The sequence below is a fragment of the Idiotropiscis lumnitzeri genome, chromosome 21 (genome assembly GCF_059441095.1).
Source record: "Idiotropiscis lumnitzeri isolate Australia: NSW breed Sydney's pygmy pipehorse chromosome 21, RoL_Ilum_1.0, whole genome shotgun sequence".
In the NCBI taxonomy this organism is placed as follows: Eukaryota; Metazoa; Chordata; class Actinopteri; order Syngnathiformes; family Syngnathidae; genus Idiotropiscis; species Idiotropiscis lumnitzeri.
Window position 1 is genome coordinate 419,866 of NC_142411.1, and position 17,579 is coordinate 437,444.

The 17,579-nt window shown below is 42.4% G+C and overlaps 3 protein-coding genes across 7 annotated transcripts; 2 read left to right on the top strand and 1 right to left on the bottom strand.

Annotated features, from left to right (window-relative positions):
- Positions 1-330: 330 nt before the first annotated feature.
- On the top strand, positions 331-4,145 carry chga (chromogranin A). 4 transcript variants are annotated; one of them, XM_088286595.1, is made up of 8 exons: positions 331-594; positions 693-751; positions 1,112-1,205; positions 1,823-1,891; positions 2,056-2,145; positions 2,434-2,601; positions 2,722-3,008; positions 3,602-4,145. In XM_088286595.1, the coding sequence occupies exons 1-8, from the start codon at positions 555-557 to the stop codon at positions 3,683-3,685; spliced, it is 891 nt and encodes a 296-aa protein (XP_088142721.1). In that variant the 5' UTR covers positions 331-554; the 3' UTR covers positions 3,686-4,145. The 4 variants fall into 4 exon arrangements, with proteins under 4 accessions (XP_088142721.1, XP_088142722.1, XP_088142723.1 ...); XM_088286596.1 differs by having other exon boundaries at positions 693-742; XM_088286597.1 differs by lacking the exon at positions 1,823-1,891.
- A 537-nt stretch (positions 4,146-4,682) lies between these two features.
- stx7l (syntaxin 7-like) lies at positions 4,683-14,626 on the top strand. 2 transcript variants are annotated; one of them, XM_088286288.1, is made up of 10 exons: positions 4,683-4,841; positions 10,524-10,617; positions 10,790-10,859; positions 10,938-11,028; positions 11,089-11,226; positions 11,492-11,538; positions 11,831-11,921; positions 12,007-12,079; positions 12,997-13,079; positions 13,278-14,626. In XM_088286288.1, the coding sequence occupies exons 2-10, from the start codon at positions 10,533-10,535 to the stop codon at positions 13,368-13,370; spliced, it is 771 nt and encodes a 256-aa protein (XP_088142414.1). In that variant the 5' UTR covers positions 4,683-4,841; positions 10,524-10,532; the 3' UTR covers positions 13,371-14,626. The 2 variants fall into 2 exon arrangements, with proteins under 2 accessions (XP_088142414.1, XP_088142413.1); XM_088286287.1 differs by lacking the exon at positions 4,683-4,841 and adding an exon at positions 9,891-10,144.
- Positions 6,073-9,264, bottom strand: leg1.1 (liver-enriched gene 1, tandem duplicate 1). Its single transcript, XM_088286342.1, has 8 exons — positions 8,922-9,264; positions 8,314-8,400; positions 8,161-8,234; positions 7,660-7,764; positions 7,464-7,582; positions 7,027-7,168; positions 6,825-6,921; positions 6,073-6,384 (listed from the first exon to the last, which is right to left on the bottom strand). The coding sequence occupies exons 1-8, from the start codon at positions 9,217-9,219 to the stop codon at positions 6,233-6,235; spliced, it is 1,074 nt and encodes a 357-aa protein (XP_088142468.1). The 5' UTR covers positions 9,220-9,264; the 3' UTR covers positions 6,073-6,232.
- Positions 14,627-17,579: the final 2,953 nt, after the last annotated feature.

The window sequence follows — 17,579 nt, forward strand, 5'->3', positions numbered from 1 at the left end:
TTATTTAAATATATCTTTTTCTATACGAATAAAAATGTGGTTAAATGTTGATGTGGGTTTAGGTCACCAAACTGATCCCATGGCAGGTAGTAAGGAAGCCTAACAAATTTTAGCTTATTATATTTTCAAAGAATTTTTAAGACTGACAGTTTTTGATTAAATACTTAGTACACGATTTTGGGGGTTGGTGATTTTTTTATTTCAAATATTTTTTCTACGTGCTCATTGCAAAGTTTTGCGATTGGTAGCCATCCATGCCCCGACCAAGATGGTGTCACGAGCAGGTGCAACGCTACCGGTATTACGTCACTTCCGGCCCTGCCTCGTCACTATAAATGTGAGCGGTTAGCGACGTTTGAGGAGGTGTCGGCGCTGAGGCAAAGAGAGAAGACGCCGTCTCCGTCCCCGCTGAAGGACGTTCCAATATTAACTCAAACGCTGCCGTAATGCGTCCGTAGTCCGTCAAATTTGTTATTATTTTTGGATCCAATTTGGTCGAATAAGTGTCTAGTCCCGGAGACATTTTGCTCTTTTTTTTGTATTCATCTTCAAACATGATCGCGTTGCTGACTCTGACTCTCCTCGTCAAAAGCAGTAAGAGACGATGTTTTAACATTTTACATTCCACATTATAATCATATTTAAATGCACCAGTTTCATCTTACCAATGTATTTTTTTGTGTGTGTGACAGTTTTGGCGTTGCCTGTGACTGAGAGTGTGCTGGAGGCTGACGACGTCAAGGTAGAAAAGGCAAAATTACTATTATATTCACGTTCGTGAAGCGCACACCAAGTAGCCACTTCATTAGGTACAGCTTTTCTGTTGACTTGTATTGTTTATCGAACAGTGTTTTTATTGTTGTGGCTGTACTGTCGTTGGAAGGCGCAGGTGTTCCTAATGTTTTGGCCTCCTGTGGCACACACGCGCTCAACTCCATTAAGTGAATTGTCCACTGGGGGGGGTGATCTCTGTTTATTAAAGGGATAGCAATTACTTAAGTAGATTGGGTGATTTTTTTTTTCTCCAAACACACACTCACCCACACACCCTCTTGCTCCTGGTGTAAATGTTTATAATAACAAAAATGAAACTTTTTTTCTGGTGTCTTAGGTGATGAAATGCGTGGTGGAGGCGCTGGCAGATGTGCTTTCCAGGCCACGCCCACTTCCTGTCAGTCAACAATGTCTGCACACGCTAAGAACAGGTATGTTTTTATTTTGGATCAGGGGGTATTTATTAATTCTAAATAACCTCTATAAGATACATCATCCGACAACTTGGTTGCTATGCAGAGTCCGTCAGGGCACAAATATTTGTGCAACAATTTAAATTTACTATTAGTATATGTTAGCAAATATAATTCAGCGATTTAATTCTAAAATATTAACGATTATCATCCTAAGCATTTATTTCTAAAATATATTTTGACTTAACTGAATGCTAATTGCAATCTTAAGGAGTAGTCTTAACTCCTCAAATTGTAGAATTTTAACTCTGTATGAAATATAAAATCCCTATTGGGGTATCTGGTGGGGCACATGACCTCTGTTCCCCTATCATGTGTCATCCCTATCAGTGTGACTTGAGAAATAATATGCTCTGGTGCAAGGACTGCTTGGCTTACTTCCATGCGGTTAATGGATTGGTTGGTGCAGGGCATGCTAGGTAAAAAAAAAAAAAAAAGAAGTCGCCAACAGGAAGCAGAGATGAAGTTGCATGTTGATGTCCTTTTATCAGAGCGTGCGTGTGCGTGCGTGCGCGTGTGCGTGTGTGTGCGTGCGCGTGTGCGTGTGTGTTCGTGTATGTGTGCACACATTTAAGACAACCGCCTCCTGACCCTCCTTCGCCACAACGATTTCCTGCAAAAGCTGCAGGACGTCGCCACCCAGGGTACTTTTTTTTGTGTATTTAAAAAAAAAATTTAAACAATGATCATGTTTGACCCTACCTATTGATTAGGTACACCTGCCCATGAGATCCAAAACAAGAGCTATATAGAAAAAAGATTTCTGGTTTCCCTGATGTCTAATCCCTCAATGAAATGAACACCCTAGGTGGCGACGAGAGAGCCCGGCCACCTGGGGGAGGCGCCGTTGTACCGCATCATGTGATGCCAACTCCTGGAAAAGCAGAAGGCGACTCCGGTGAGCTCCTGACATTTTGTTTGGGCATCTATCCATCTATCTGTCTCACTGTCTGTCTGTCTCTATCTAGCACATGTCAGGCTTCTTGTCCATTTAACTTGTGATTTTTGACATTGCAGAAATGCTAATATTAAAGCATCATCAGGAGAAATGCACGCAATCAAGTAAATCTAGTCCATGTTAGCATTTGTCATTGCTGCAACACACGCGATGGTGTGCCGAAGCACTTTCGGCGAGCCGGCGTGACTGCAAAGTCAATCTCTTACCGTCAGTTCCATTTCCCTCAAGATGGATCCATGGTGAGCGCGCTCGGAGGCCCCAGCGAGCGCTCCATCCTGTTGCAGGCACCGAGGAGGTCGGAAGGGGGGCGGGATGAGGGAAGAGAAGACGGTAGAATTTGGACGTTAAGCGAGAAGAGGGATGACGACGACGAGCGTGAGGAAGAGGACGATAAAGGTGCCGTTAACATTTTCACATGCAAAATGTGAGCTGATCTGATTGCGCCAAGTGCTTCGAAGTCCAAACATCAGATTACCGCAACAGCAAACGTGTTAAACTGTCCACGTGGCTTTTCAGCACGGAGTTCAGAAGAAAAGAGACCTCACGCATCTGAATCGGAGGAGGACGAGAACAAGAGATCTGCTGAGGAGGAGGGGATGAAGAAGAGGAGCAAAGGGTTTCTGCTCTGGAAGAAATCCAAAGGTACCGACAAGAGGGGGCAGAAAGAGGCCCCCCATCATTCCAAGGAAGAAGAGGAGGAGAAGAAGAAGCGGAACCGTAGTCCGGAGGAGATGGAGCTGCAAATGATCGCTCATCATCGGACGTCGGAGGAGGAGGACGGCAGCGCCGGAAGGAAGTCGGAGGTAAGATGATGGATGACGCTACCGCAGGATTTGCACACACTCACGTCGTGTTGAAAAAAGAAAATATGAGGAAATGACGTTGGTTTACATTTTAATTATGTGCGACTGCTGTACATCAAATTAAAATTTCAAATGATTTTTTTTTATTTTTAGGTTCTTTCCAATTATGTAGTGTTGCAGTGTTTGTAAATGTACTTTATCCTGAAAAAACATATGCAAAAACATTTATTGTTCATGACTATGAACATTACAAGCCTCATAAACATAATTTGTTTAATGTCTAAAAATGTTTTTTAAATTCTTATTTTTATTTTACGTATTTTAGTTCAGCAATTTTCACAATTTTTGACAATACCTTTTTTGTAGACATGGTTGTTTTCTTAATTGTATCTTTAATTTTTTATTTTTTTTATTTAGTTGTGTATAAATCATTTTAATTTTTTGAGGGGATTTGTTTTCTTCTTAATTTTGGACAACCAAGTCATTGTAACATTTAAAACGCGTATATACATTTGAAAATGCAAAAATAATCATTTCAACCGTCATGAGTAATGTCGGCTAAATATTGCATGTGTATGCATTGATGATGTCAGGATGCCGAGGTGGAAAACCTCGCCGCCATTGAGTCTGAGCTGGAGAACGTGTCCCAGAAACTTCACCAGCTGCGGCAAGGCTGAGCCTGAAGTGCTGCCCTCCTTCTTGAAGTTTCTTCTTCTTCTTAAAAAAAAAACAAAAACAAAACGAACGCTTCTCCTACGACCCTCACACTGCTAAAGAAATTCTCTTCTCTTGTTTATTGTTGTCTTTGTCACTCACTGTTATTTGTTTCCTATTTTTCCAACAATTTCAATTAATGTATGAGAACGTGATCGAGCTTGTGTGTCAAGAAGACACAAAGACGAAAAGTGGACATTTTCTAGCCATTTTGAAGACATGAAATGCACAAACTAAAATGCGATTCGGTGGCTTCTTTTTTTTTTCATCTCAATGACTGTGAAATCATATTTGCATTGAAGGAATGATTGCAATAAAATCAACACGCTCATACTGTCTAGCAGGTTATTAGATATTTCACCTGAACATTTTTACGAGAAAAATATTGTAAGTAAGGCCATTAAATACAAGCGTAGTAACTTATTACGTATTGTCTCCATTTGTTTCTGCAAATAAACACTACAATAAATGACAATATTTGTATGTACTATATATTAAAATATCTTTTTTTCGAAAATGCCGTTTGTCAATGAAAAGGATTTTTCTTCTGATAAACAACATACTAATGCTTAAAATAAATATCATCTTATTTTAGTAATGTGTAGGAATTCAAATATCACTCTTAATGCGTTTATCTTCAAAGTGTAATGATAAGATAATGGTTTAAACTTTAAAGTATGTACAATAAACATCCGTCACAAAATTGAATGAAATGTATCAGTAAGTTTTATTTTTTATATATATAGATTAAAAAATAATCTGAAATATAATTGATAGCAATAATATCGTAAAAGGAATTAAAATACATCTGTCCCGCTTCTCCTCACGAGGGTCGCGGGAGCCTATCCCAGCTGACTTCGGGCAGTAGGCGGAGTCACCATGAATTGGTTGCTAGCCAATCGCAGGGCAGACAGAGACGAACAACCGTCCGCGCTCTCCCTCATATCTTGGGACGATTTCGAGTGTCCAATCAACCTGCCACGCATGTTTTTGGAATGTGGGAGGAAAGCACGCGAACACGGCGATAACATGCAAACTCCACGCAGCCAGAATCGAACCTACGACCTCCGTATTGTGACGCCATCGTGCTAACCAGTTGGGCCCCGAATTAACAGACAGGTGACGTTAAACACATTTGCAGTAAAGTATTCATTGTAAGAATGGCATCCACACTGAAGGGGGCGTACGAGAGCACACAGGTTCATATTGGTACTGTTCTTCTATGTAGCCAGCTAGCTAGCTAGCTAGCTAATTTGTTCCTTTGACTTGGTCCGACTAAGGTTGACCTCATCGGATCTTGTAGCTCACAAGCGGTGAAAACAAAACTTTCGGGCAGTTTTGCCCATTTTTGGATTGTTACAGCAGTGGAAAAGCTCATGTTGCATTTGAATATACATAAATGAACATTTATCGGAGGAGGACTGATCAAGGTTTTCTTTAGACGGAGAGATGTTTAAAGCTCAAAAAAAGAAAATGAGAACTTTTACAAAGTGACAGACTTCATTTAAAGTGAACGAATTAGATGATTAAAAAACGTGTTATCCAGAAATATAATGACTTAAAAACTAGATTGCGAACTTGAGTATTTGTTGTTGTTCTTATTTAGTATTTTTGTTTCTTAAATGGCTTTGTCTCAAGTATTTGGGCAAGATAACAAAATATGATCCCAATATTTTGGTATCTAGGCATCAATGAAAATTAATCTTTTTGCACAAAACTCGTCATTCAATGAGAAGTCTTTTAAATTAATATGAATATGCAATTGCTAATAAAAAAAACTCTTTATATAAAAATATTAGATCATGTTCTATGGCCAAATATGTCTAAAAATAGATTTCTGCTAAGATTTAAATATGCTTATGAATGTGATAACTTTTTTTTTTGTACTTGGCTTGCTCTTGTTTTCGCCGATGTCGGCCCACCTCACGTGTTGGTCAGTGGACCTGACAGCAAGATAAGGGCTGTTTGGCAAAGGGATCACGATTATTGAGTTTGAGATCAATAGACAGTCTGCGCAGAAAGGCAGACGGACGTTATTCCTGTGGCATTTGCAGATTTGCTTTTGAAGTGATTCCGTTTTATTTTTTTTAAACTTCTGCCAAAGAGTTGAAGCTAACATTGGCAAGGCTACAGCATGAAATTCTCGCTCGTAATTGGAAATTGGATGGCAGCAGTCAACGCAACTTGCTTCAAGTGCTGAAGTTTGGCAGATTGTGAACAATTCAGAAATATATGAAAATAATTCAAAATGATACAATATATTTGAGTTTTTTTAAACTGTTTTGTTTACTGTGACGATTTGGGTCACTATTTAAACAAACGCCATCGTGCTAATAATGACAACACACACTTGAATGGCATGACTTTTACTTGGTTGCTACAATAATGAGCTATTTGCATCCAGGTGATGGATTTGGTCTTGTTGAGTATAAAATGCCAAACAAAAAAATAACACGAGCTACATCTCCGACTGAATTGGCGTGTTATGATGATGATGAAGATGCGTCCTCTCAGCAGCTTGTGGCCATGCCGGTGATGATGGCCAAGAAGGTGCTTGTGGCAAAGCTGGGATTGAGCAGGAGCTGCTCCAGCATCTCTCTGCCCTTCTCTCGGGTGGTGACGGAGCACATGGCGCTGCGCCACATGCGCACCAGAGATCCGCCTGCAACGGCACGGTGGCGTGTTAGGCCAAAGCCACAAGTGCTCGCTCGGCTAAGTCGAAGTACTCATTCAAATGCAAACTATTTTTGCCCATTGTTCCACCGCCACATGGATGCGACCGATTAGCCTGTCTATGGCGTTTCCCATGACGTGTTAGCATCAGGCTAGTGGACTAATGCATGATTTTTTTTCTTTTAAATAAATGTAAAAAAATGCCAACCTCAACGAGGAGTGACATGACTCCGCTTGAAGCCACTTTTTGAAATAATTATTCACTAATTTCGATCTTTTCGAAGTTCATTGCCCATACAGTGCTCACATCTTATTTTTGGGGCTTTCAAACTCAAATCAAAAAGGCCAAATAAAGGCTTGCATTTTGAAAAATCCACAAGGGGATCAGCACCACTCAAAATGTTTGTGACTCTTTTGACAAATTGGTACCCAGCATGGTGTTCATGCCCTTCATCCAGGAGAAGACGGACAGCGTGTGGTTCTCTTCCTGAGTCATGTCGGCTATGTTGGGTGCTTGGTCACCGTCCTTTTTGTCAAGACAAATGAAAACAAAAACAAAAAAAATGTGTTTTACACGGCGTGGAGAATGGAAGAAAAGCGAGTAACCCTCGACCACCACTACCACCCTAACCTGCAGGATGCGTCCCGGCAACGGCGTGAGGAACAGGACAGACTTCTCCAAGGAGGACTGGAAATTGGCCGCAGACACGTATTCGGCCGAGTTGAGCCAGCTGGTGGCGAAGTTCACCTCAGGGGCGGAGTAGTGGCCCTGCCTGCATGCCGGCAAGAAACACAAAGTTGAAGGCAGAGGTTTTTTTTCCACAGCCTCTACTCGTGACTTTGCCTATTTGCAGGTTTTTAGGAGAACCTGTACTCCGTTATTTGCTTCAAACTTGCCGACTAACAGTTTTTTTCCTTCTTTCTGTACGGCCTAATATGGTGCAAGATGGCAGTCAATTTTTTTTTTAAATAGAAAAACGTGCTTTGGAGCCACCAGGATAATAAAAATGTTTCCATTCTTAGGTTTGAGCCACTTGATGTCGGCTCTCTTGGCACATTGCGATTTACTTGGCGCTGCAGGCTGCGGCGGCGTGCAGCGAAGCCATGTGGGCGTTCCAGTAGAGGCCGAGGATGGAGTCTTTCTTCTCATTTGCGGGCAGAGGGGAGTCCATGGAGGCTTTGAGGCCCTTCGGACATGCAAAGAGACCACCGGGTGAGACCCCGCCCCTCAATGCGAGCTCGCAGTCACGCATGCGCGCCGTACCTGGAAGAAGGCGTCCCACTTAGCCATCACGTCAGCGTAGCTCGCTGAGCAGTCGGCGTAAGTGGTGCAGTAACTCTCGGTACCTTCTGGGGCCTGCATCTGGACCTGACCGAGAATGAAAACGGCAAGTCAAGCTATAGTCTTGTTTCTCAGTGTATGAGGCAGCTTGAAGGTCATTGTTAAAAGTGTGCCAAGACTGAGAACTATATCATACTCATTTGTGGAGGGGCAGTAAAATGGGGCCCAGTCATGCACTTGGACCTCGCTTTCAGCCCCCCCTCCGCCCCCCCAATACGTAATCTGGCACTACCGTGACATGCATTTCGGTTTCTAGCTTTGCCCGTGCTTCGAAAATACGTCTTGGCTTTGGAAAGGCGATTGGTGTGGCCGCTTTAGAGCGCCTCATTTTTTGAGAGAAAGGCAGAAGCGCAACAAGAAAATATTCAGTCGTGACAAGCCACATCTTCACGTTGGAGTGACGTGTGAGAGTCCGTCGTGTACCTGGACTCCTTGTCCAAAGAATCCCTGCTGGGCGGCGGACAGGAAGGGCAAGACCGACACAAAGTGGTTCACACCTGGAGGAGCAACAAGACAATTCACGACAAGAGTTTTTTTAGTTTTTATTTGGGATCGAGCCTCACGCTCCGTACTTACATCCCCACCAGCTCTGGGAAGAGATGCAGGTGTTATCTCCGCTCGGCAGCCCGCAGGTCGTGGCGCCGGTTGGGTCGGCGAGACGGCCTGGCAGGGACCCAACATGTCAAGTGAGTGGAATGCAGAAACTCTGCTTTATTTTTCTAAATTGTCGATAAATTGAATCAATGGCGGCTGGACTGTTTGGTTCTGCAATCGGAACGTTGAACATGCGCGGAGAAGCACATTTCTGAATTCATGGGGTCTTTAAAAACAGGGGTTGTTTGTCTGCCTGGACCGAATTTGGGGTGCAAGAGGTTGTCCCTTGATAGTCCAGAATTTGGGGAGGCGAGCTGGAGAAAATGATCTCAGGACGCATCAATCAATGGAAGGATTTAACAACGGACAACTCGGGTTTCGACCCTGCAAACCGACTCTCCAAGAGTTTTAGTCTTAGTTTTAGTCTTCTCTATAAACGGCATTATGAAGACTGGACGGGGACCTGACCGGGAACAACTTGTAGATCTGGGAACGTGGTGTTCTAGAGAAACGATACGTCACCAGGATCTCTGGCACATACGACATCACTCGTTTGGGGCTACAAACGAGGCTGCTCTTTGTGATCCCACCTGAAGTCAGCATCCATCCGAACTGCAGGGGCAGACCCCACAGCGGACTGTCGGTCGCGCCGGCGCCCATGGAGCCCATGAAGGGATCGGTGGCGGCGATCATCAGTCGGTAGAAGCTCATTCGGTGCAGGAAGTTCCACGGGTTGGGGTTCACGATGTCGTTCTGCACTGGCAAGTCGCTCACCTGCGCCGCCGTCTGGGCCCAAAAGATGGGCGCGCCGTTGTCCAGGATGACGGCCGAGTAGGCGACAGACGCCGCCAGGGCCAGGAGGAGGCAGGAGGCCGTCAGACGTTGCATCGCTGAAGGAGTCGAGAGCGGAAGACGCTGGACTGATGCCAAAGTTGCGAGCTTTTATAGTCGGCTCGCTGACGTTATCGCAGTCGTTGATCCACGTGACATATGGGTCAGTAAACCTGACAGCAAGATAAGGGCTGTCCAATGCCCTATAGCATGCATGTTGGCCTCTGTGTTCCAATAGATTTAGAGAAAACCTCGTGTACAAAGACAAAGTGTTGCGCAAGGTGAGTGTCTGTTACCATGTGAGTGCATGTTTGTCCAAAAAGAACACTGCGAGACCCTTTTTGCAGAATTTAAAGACAGTCAAAGTCTTGTTATTTCCACAGTCAAACAAATGAACTTGCATTGCATCCATCTGCATTGAAAAACCTTTAGTGTGTGTTTGAGCTCATCTCCATTTCAACTGTTTTTTTTTTTTAAATACTCTTTTTCAAAATACTCAGATACTAAACGCTATAGCACTACTTAATTGGTTTATATATATATATATATATATATGTATATATATATATATATATATCCAGCATTTACCATTGAAATTAAATGTAGTATTCCGGGAAACCCATTTTAATACACGAGCTATATTATTAACCATTCTGCCTTTTTCAAATCAGTGTTCAAAAGCAAAACAACAAATAAAAATCATCGTCTGGCGATTGGACACGGCGCTCTCACGTTACGTCACGTGTCTGGGCGGGATGACACCAGGAAGTAGCCTGCCACCTAAACTTATTACAAGCACATGATAATACGATTTTGGTCTATTATATGTATCTTTTATTCCATGTTTTTAAAATTTGTGAAATATAAAGTATATTTCCCTATCGTCTCGTGAGTTAACGCGGGGGTCTTACGTCACACGTTAAGGCGGGTTGACACCAGGAAATAGCCTTGCGCGACACTCCTCTCCTCCACAGCTGCTAAGGTACAAGAAGTCAAACTTTTAAACACCTTTTCGCACTTGAATGCAACGCTGAATTGTAGCTACGGCTTAAAATGGAATGTTCGCTTTGTATGTGCCTTAAGATAAGAAGACGTGGATGTGAATATTTCTCAGTTTCGCATTTGTCAAAAAATTGGCGTCAAAACACGTCGAAAAATTTGTCATCTGTGGAACGTCCGCCCTTTTGTTGTCAAACACCTTTGGGCTTCATTCGCGCATGTTACCACTTTTGTGAAGGCAATACTTGTCCACAATCTCTTTTGGGGAAGTGAAACAGAATTTTTGACGAAGGCCAAAGTTGAATGAAGTATTTCAGGAAATTCTGAAACGTGTCATTTTCTGCAATTTTGTCTCCTTCCAGTTCTCCATCATGGCTTACCAGGCTGGCTATCCAGAGGAGCCTAATGTTTTGGTTCAAAATATTAGCTCCAACATCCAGAGGCTCACCCTGCTGAGTAATACGCACACGCACACGCACACACACATCTAAAGACTTTGCAACGTTACTTTGTCCCAGTCGAGCACACATTGACTTGAATTACATCATCTGACAATAAACAAACCTATTGAACCCACATCAAATCGTGTTCCTGATAATTGTTAACTCAACAAACTCTTCATGTGCAGCCGCCGAGCTACAGAGGGTGCTGTCACTGCTTGGAACAGATCAGGACAGCGATCAGTTGCAACAGACGCTGTGAGTTTACGCAAAGCTCGTGTTTGGCGCCGTCACGTTTTAGGGTTGAAAATCCGTAAATGTGTCTTTGGTCGGCAGGCAGCTCAATCAGCAACAAGGTAATCAGCTCGCCAAGGAAACCGACCGACTCATCAAGGTGTTCAGCGCGCTTCCTGTGGGCGCAGACCAGGTACTGTATGTCTTATGTTCTGAAAATGAATAGTTAGGCTGACGAAATTCCATCTCTCAGCGGCAGAGAAAGATCCAAAAAGAGCGTTTGCTCAACGACTTTTCAGCGGCGTTGAATTCCTTCCAGAGGACGCAGCGAGAAGCGGCTGACAAAGAACGAGAGTTTGTGGCCCGTGTCCGAGCTAGCTCCAGGGTGTCGGTGAGTAGCTTGGGCCAGTTATGTCAAATAACACCTCCGTGGTCATGTTCCAATTTAGAAAATGCTTTTCTTTCAAACGGAATAAATAAATACTCAAACATCTCTCCTTGTTGCACTGAGGAAAAGCCGCCGCCCGGTTCACTGTAGTGGTTTTCCTCCTGTGCTGTCACTGCCCCCCCCCCAAAAAAAGTTAAAGAAAAAGCAAAATGCCTCCAGAAGTGCTCACATTTGTTCTAATGTTTTTGCACACATTCCTTTCCTGTAGGGAGGCCAGCCTGAAGCTCATTATGGAAGTGTCACCCCTTTCCCAAGGTAGCGCTTTATTTTATATCTTCAACCTACCTGTTTGTTCAATTTCACCCCTCTGAATGATTATTTGCATTAATGAAGGAAAAAAGTAGTTGCATTTGTCTGTAATTTTATTCACTGAGCAATAACTTGAATGTTAAATCAAATGGAGGCGCACTGTATGGCAAGGTGGTCCGTACTTGAGTAGAAGTACAGACGCTTGACCGACAGAATTGATTTCTGGAAGAAAAAAACATTTGGATACAAGTCTTTAGCCAACGGCCGATACGCTTGTTGTTACAAATATGTGGCGCAGTGACATGCAGGTGCAGGATCAGGCTGAGGACGTCAGCGAGGATGATCTCCGGTTGATCCAAGAGAGAGAGACGGCCATCAGGCAGTTGGAGGTAGCCTACGTGTCAAATAAGACGACGCAGCGGTGTCAGTATCAACGACAATACGCATTGAACTCGGTCTATTTGTCGTTTCCAGTCCGACATCACAGACGTCAACGACATCTTCAAGGACCTCGGAATGATGGTGCACGATCAAGGCGACATGATCGGTAACTGTCGTTTTTCTTTTGCAAATACAACCTCCTAATGTTGCCACGTCAACAAATGACTATCTTCACTTCTTTACAACCAAGAAAATTGCACACGTAATTTGCATTTGTACAAAAACAGTTTTTATTGAAAAGAAAAAAAATTGTGTAATTGGGCGGTTTGTTTAAAAGCACTCAAATTATTCTCAAACTGTTGACGACTTGAAAATGATGCATTTACAAAAACAGAAAAAGACACAATTAGCATTTGTTGTTGTTCTTTTGGATCAGATAAATCATGTTATGTATACATTTACGAAAATATCTCCGCTTGTGCTGAATATGCCACACGCGTGCTCAGCTTGAGAACAGAAAAGCCTTTACAATTGTTAAAATACTGAATTTGTCATGATTTTTTTTTTTTTTTAGTAACCGCATTTCCTCAATATTTGGCGTTACTAATTTTGCATATACGATAATTATAATAGAAACATTTGGGTGGCTTTCAAATGCATGCCAAAAAGTGGTGCTGTTGCCCCTGCTCGGTCATTTTAGCCAATCAGAAGCCAAAAGAAAGTCCAATCACAACCCTAAATTTTATTTTATTAAATTTTTTTTTTTGGGTGTAAAATTTGTGTTTGTCCACATTAGGATCTTGGGTGTGCTGGAGCACATCCCAACTAACTTTACATGAAAGGCCAAGTACACTCTAGGCACGTCGCCAGACAGTTGCAGCGCGTAAATAAACAGCCAAGCACTCACTCACATTCACTCCTAAAAGCAAATTTGAGTCTTTTAATGAACTTGACATTGATGCTTTTTTTGCGTGATGAAGCTGGGGCACACAGAGTTCAATTTTAGGTTGCGCATGTCACCCAGATCACATTTAAACAGTCGTTAAGTCCCCCTTTCCTCATTCCTCCATGTGTGTTCTGCAGACAGCATAGAGGCCAATGTGGAGAGTGCAGATGTGAACGTCCAGAGTGCCACGCAGCAGCTGGCACGTGCGGCCGACTATCAGGTAAAAGTGATAAGTGATGGCTCATAAGGAGAAGAGCTGTTCCAAAAAAAAAAAGCATTGCGCAATTTCGACCCGTGGAGAAATTCAAACATGGCCAATGACCCCGTCACCACCCTATCTAGGAAAAGAGATACACACGAGAGAAAGTTCACTTGAGATATTATTAACATTTAATGATATCCTTTTTCGTACTTCAAGCGGAGCTCTCGGAAGAAAATCTGCATCCTGATTTTAATATTGGTCGTCGTGGCTGTTGTTGTGGGACTCATCATCTGGGGCGCCAGCAAGTAGTGAGGCTTCCTTCTCTGCACCCCTTGCGGCCCTCACGTCGTCTCCTGCTGCCCAGAAATGTTAAAAGCTCAACGGCCGGCCGGTTCATTGGCTCCGCACGCGCCAACTAGTGAGAGTCAATACGATAAGAGCTGTAGCAAACATTTGTCAAAGTGTTGAACTTGAATGGCACCCGAGTGCCGCGCAGACCTCCGCCGAGGCTGAACGAACATAAATATGGCAATGGTGTTCCACTCCAGTCCTGTAGGTGGCGGAATTGCACAATGCTCAGCAAGCCCAGCACTTTTTACTGGATCTGGTGGGTTAGGGTCACTCACCCTCCTGGCCCCATTCGAAGTAGACTGTAACATAAAGTGTTCACTTTTTGATATATACAGTTGGAACGCATCTAAATTTATTGAAGTTGTTTTATTACATAGATTCACTATACACTGTGAAACATTTCATGATTTTTATCATTTCGATTTTGCTTGCTGCTAGCGACGAGCCCAAATTCACCATCTCACGAAATGAGAATATTACACTCAACAAAATGCTTTTTTAATGTTGAAATTAGGTAGTAATTCACCTTCTGACAAATATTTTTCAGTGGGTTTAATAAAAGTATGGACTATGTCAATGTTACTTTTTGAATTGAACTACTGAAATAATAATAATAACCTTTTCTACCATATTGTACATAATGGAATGATGTGTGTGTGGGGTTCTGTAATTTTATCGTCATTGTAACCAAAATATTAGGAACAGCTCTGTAAGATGCAATTCATAACCACAATAATGCAAACCTTTTTAAACGAGTATCTCACTGTCAATGTCAGTCAAAACGGAGCATCGTTATCTGTGTTCAAGCAAAATCTTGGAAGATCTTTTTTTCCATCTCATTGAGATTGTGCACGTGTGCCCAATGTTGTGGCCGACCATTCTACACATTGCACAATCCTCAATGTTATTCCACAATTTGGCCAAAGTCGGCTGATTCCAAAGCACTCTTCTTGTACAAGCCTACTTTTAAAAATGTTTTATTGCTCGTGCTTTTAAGTTGAAGACTTTTAAAACATGTTTTTGAAGATTTGATTACATTGAATTAGACTGTTAATATGAAGTTGGTTTTTCTCGTTGATATGAAGGAAGCTAAAAGAGCAAAAGTATGGCGAGTAAGCAATGCAAGCCAACAAAACAGATCAAAATGTTTTTTCTTGTAAATGTTCATTGTGCTGCCTCCTATGTGCTCATTTTAATAAATATACCTTATCACAGTGACGTGAGTCATTTTTGGAGTGCTATGCAAATTAAACGCCGGTGACAGCGTTGGAACAGGACGTTTACAAGAATTCCTAACGGAGAACGTGCTCAGGTAATTTGTGTTTTTTATATATTGCATATTTTGAATTCGCATCCCCGACACATTCAGCATTGTTGAACCGACGCACTCAATTGATTCCAGAGACGACTAAAGTCAGCAAAAAGATCTTTGTTGGCGGATAGCAATTGAGTGGATGGCCTTGGGTCGCGTAATTTCATATCCAACTCTTCTCCACAAATATCGTTGAACAATTTCAACCCATTGAAAGCCATGCAGTAAATAAGAGAATACAGACGTGGGCTCGTGACGGAGCCTTGCGGAGCATCGTTTTGGCTTGGCAAGCATTGACTGGTCATTTAGTTGATGATGTCTCGACAGAAAAAAGGGATCGTGTCATGTTTCTTAAAGTGACAGTTCTGTGAAGGATGGAATATGTCTGGCCTAAGTATTTTGGTTTGAATCGAAACAAACGTTTAGTGTTCAAAACCAATACTGTGTGTCATCTTGGCGCTGGGAATAGGCTGCCGTGATGCGGGCGAGCGGGATGAGATCAGGGGGGCCGTAAGTGCTGGGCGAGTTATTGCGGCGCGGAAGTAACATATTGCTGACACGTAGGAGGAAAATGTGGCTTTGGCCAATGGAAGAGACTGTGGACGCGCAGGTGCCAATACATGAGCTGACCAGCCGGTTCTTTTGGAATGTTGCAAGTTGCTGCAAAGAGCCCAGCTGGTTTTTCCTACTCCGCACTTGCCAGGAGTCTTAACGAGGGGTGAAGTTTGAGCGTTGTTAATTGTTCCCTTCAAATTAAAGGTGTTCGCCTTTAGTCCTAAAGCTTCTTCGACGTTGAAGAAACTGAGCAAGAAGGAGGGACGTTCCTTTTGTGGACATCTAAGACATCGACAATTATCCATCCAAATTCTTGATTGGGAGGCGGAGCCAATCAATCTAGCTGATCAAACAATGATGACATTCAAATAGCCAACAAAAAAAAATGCACCAAAGTTGGTCGTTTTCTCCATGTTTCTTTCTGCTATAAAGAATATAAAGCTACAAAGAAAAATGTAAGGACAAAGTATTGTCAAATGTTGCGGTTGTAACTCTTATCTTGGAAGTTATTTTCTTCTTATATATTTGATTCTCAATTTATTTGACCTAATATCGGAATCAATATTTGCCTCCAAACAGGCCCAGACAGCCAAGGGCTCATTTTTAGGGCAACTTTTTTCTCCGTAAATCCATATATATATTTAATGATGACCAGAAGTCCCCTCGTAAAGCAAAAAATTGCAAAATTGAGGTCGACATTTTGGGTTGGAAGTTGTAATTTTCCAATTGAGCCGACAAATAGACACCTCTTTTGTAGACCATTTGCTTTCGTCTTATTTGTTTAGTTTTTTTCACATTTTACAGTAGTTCTTGCAAGATAATGATGTGCATCACTTTTTCTTTGGCTTTTTTCCTGCCAGACAAATTTTCTTAACCCAAGCAAGACGTCTAAAATGCCACCAGTTGCTCCGCTTTGCATCATGAGGCGGCTTCATCGGGTGAGTAGCTTGACTTTATTTTGGTTTTCCTTTGAGAGTGGGTCGTTAAGTTTCACGCTTATAAAGCAGCTGAGAATGTTGGTTACTTCAAACAACACAGTTCCACTTGGACAGTTCATGCCCATTTGGCCTTTTCTTGACTGACACATTTTGGACCACTTTCCTTTCAATCCAATTTAGTCCACCCAAAAAATAAATAAATAAAAAAATCAAGGCCAAACTTTCAATCGTATATCAACGAGTGCTCATTACAGTGTTGGAGCGCAGGAGGGGCTGTTTTGTTGTGACTTGATGAATCATTCACACGACGATGACGACGATGTGTTGCTCCTTTTCGATGTGAAAGGGAAGGAATGATGTTTATTTCCATTTTTGATGCGAGCTAAACTTTGCTCGGCTGAGGTCATTTCGGCTAGTTGAGGCGACCGTTTCTTGACATTTTGTCTCGTAAATACGCCTCTTCAGTATTTGTTTGTTTTTCCGAAAAACATGAACACAATTTCTATGCGCACTATGTCAATGTTGGAGTAAGATGTGATGTATTTGCCCAAGTTTGGGTCGAGAGGAGGTGCAAAAACCTGGAGGAGGGTATTGCACCCAGCAGGGGGCAGTAGTTGATTAGCAACATGCTACTATGAAGGCCGAAGGAGCCTCTCGGTGACCGCCTTTGAAGCTTACTGCAGACCGACCGGGCTCCGCCCAAGTCGTCTTCCTGCGGCGCTTCATTTGATTTGACTCTCACGTTGTCTCAGCTCACATTGCGTCGCATCATTTTAAGTTTCAAATGTTGCCCACTTGGCATCCATTGCAGCCTGATCATCCCCCGTCTGTGGTCCCTTCTCAGTCTCAGTGAACCTTTAATATTCACTCATACAAAATATGATCAAACACACACACATTGATTCAGCATAACTTTTGAGGAGATCCACATCCTTGACAAGCCGTTATCATAATCATTTATGTTCTGCACTTTATTGTGTATTCTTGACAAAAACATATAACATTATCAGTATTATACCTTTTTCACTTGAAAAATACGGCTTCATTGAGAAAATAAAGACATCTTTGTATGCATTTTCACTTGTAAAATGCAAAATGATCTCATTGTATTGTACTTTCATGTTTAAAAAAATCATTCAAGACGTCATTCCTGTTACATTACACGCTGAGAAAAAAAATACTTAGTGACTCTCTGCAGTCATGTTAGTCGTTTTTTGCAGAGGATAAAGTAAACAATCTTTGCTTGCGAGTACGTTTATATCGTCTGTATGTGTGTTGCTTCCGTTGGCGTTCAAGTGAGTTGTTTCTTACTACTGCAACGTCAACGCATTAGCCCGTCTGAGGCGTTTGTCATCATGAGTT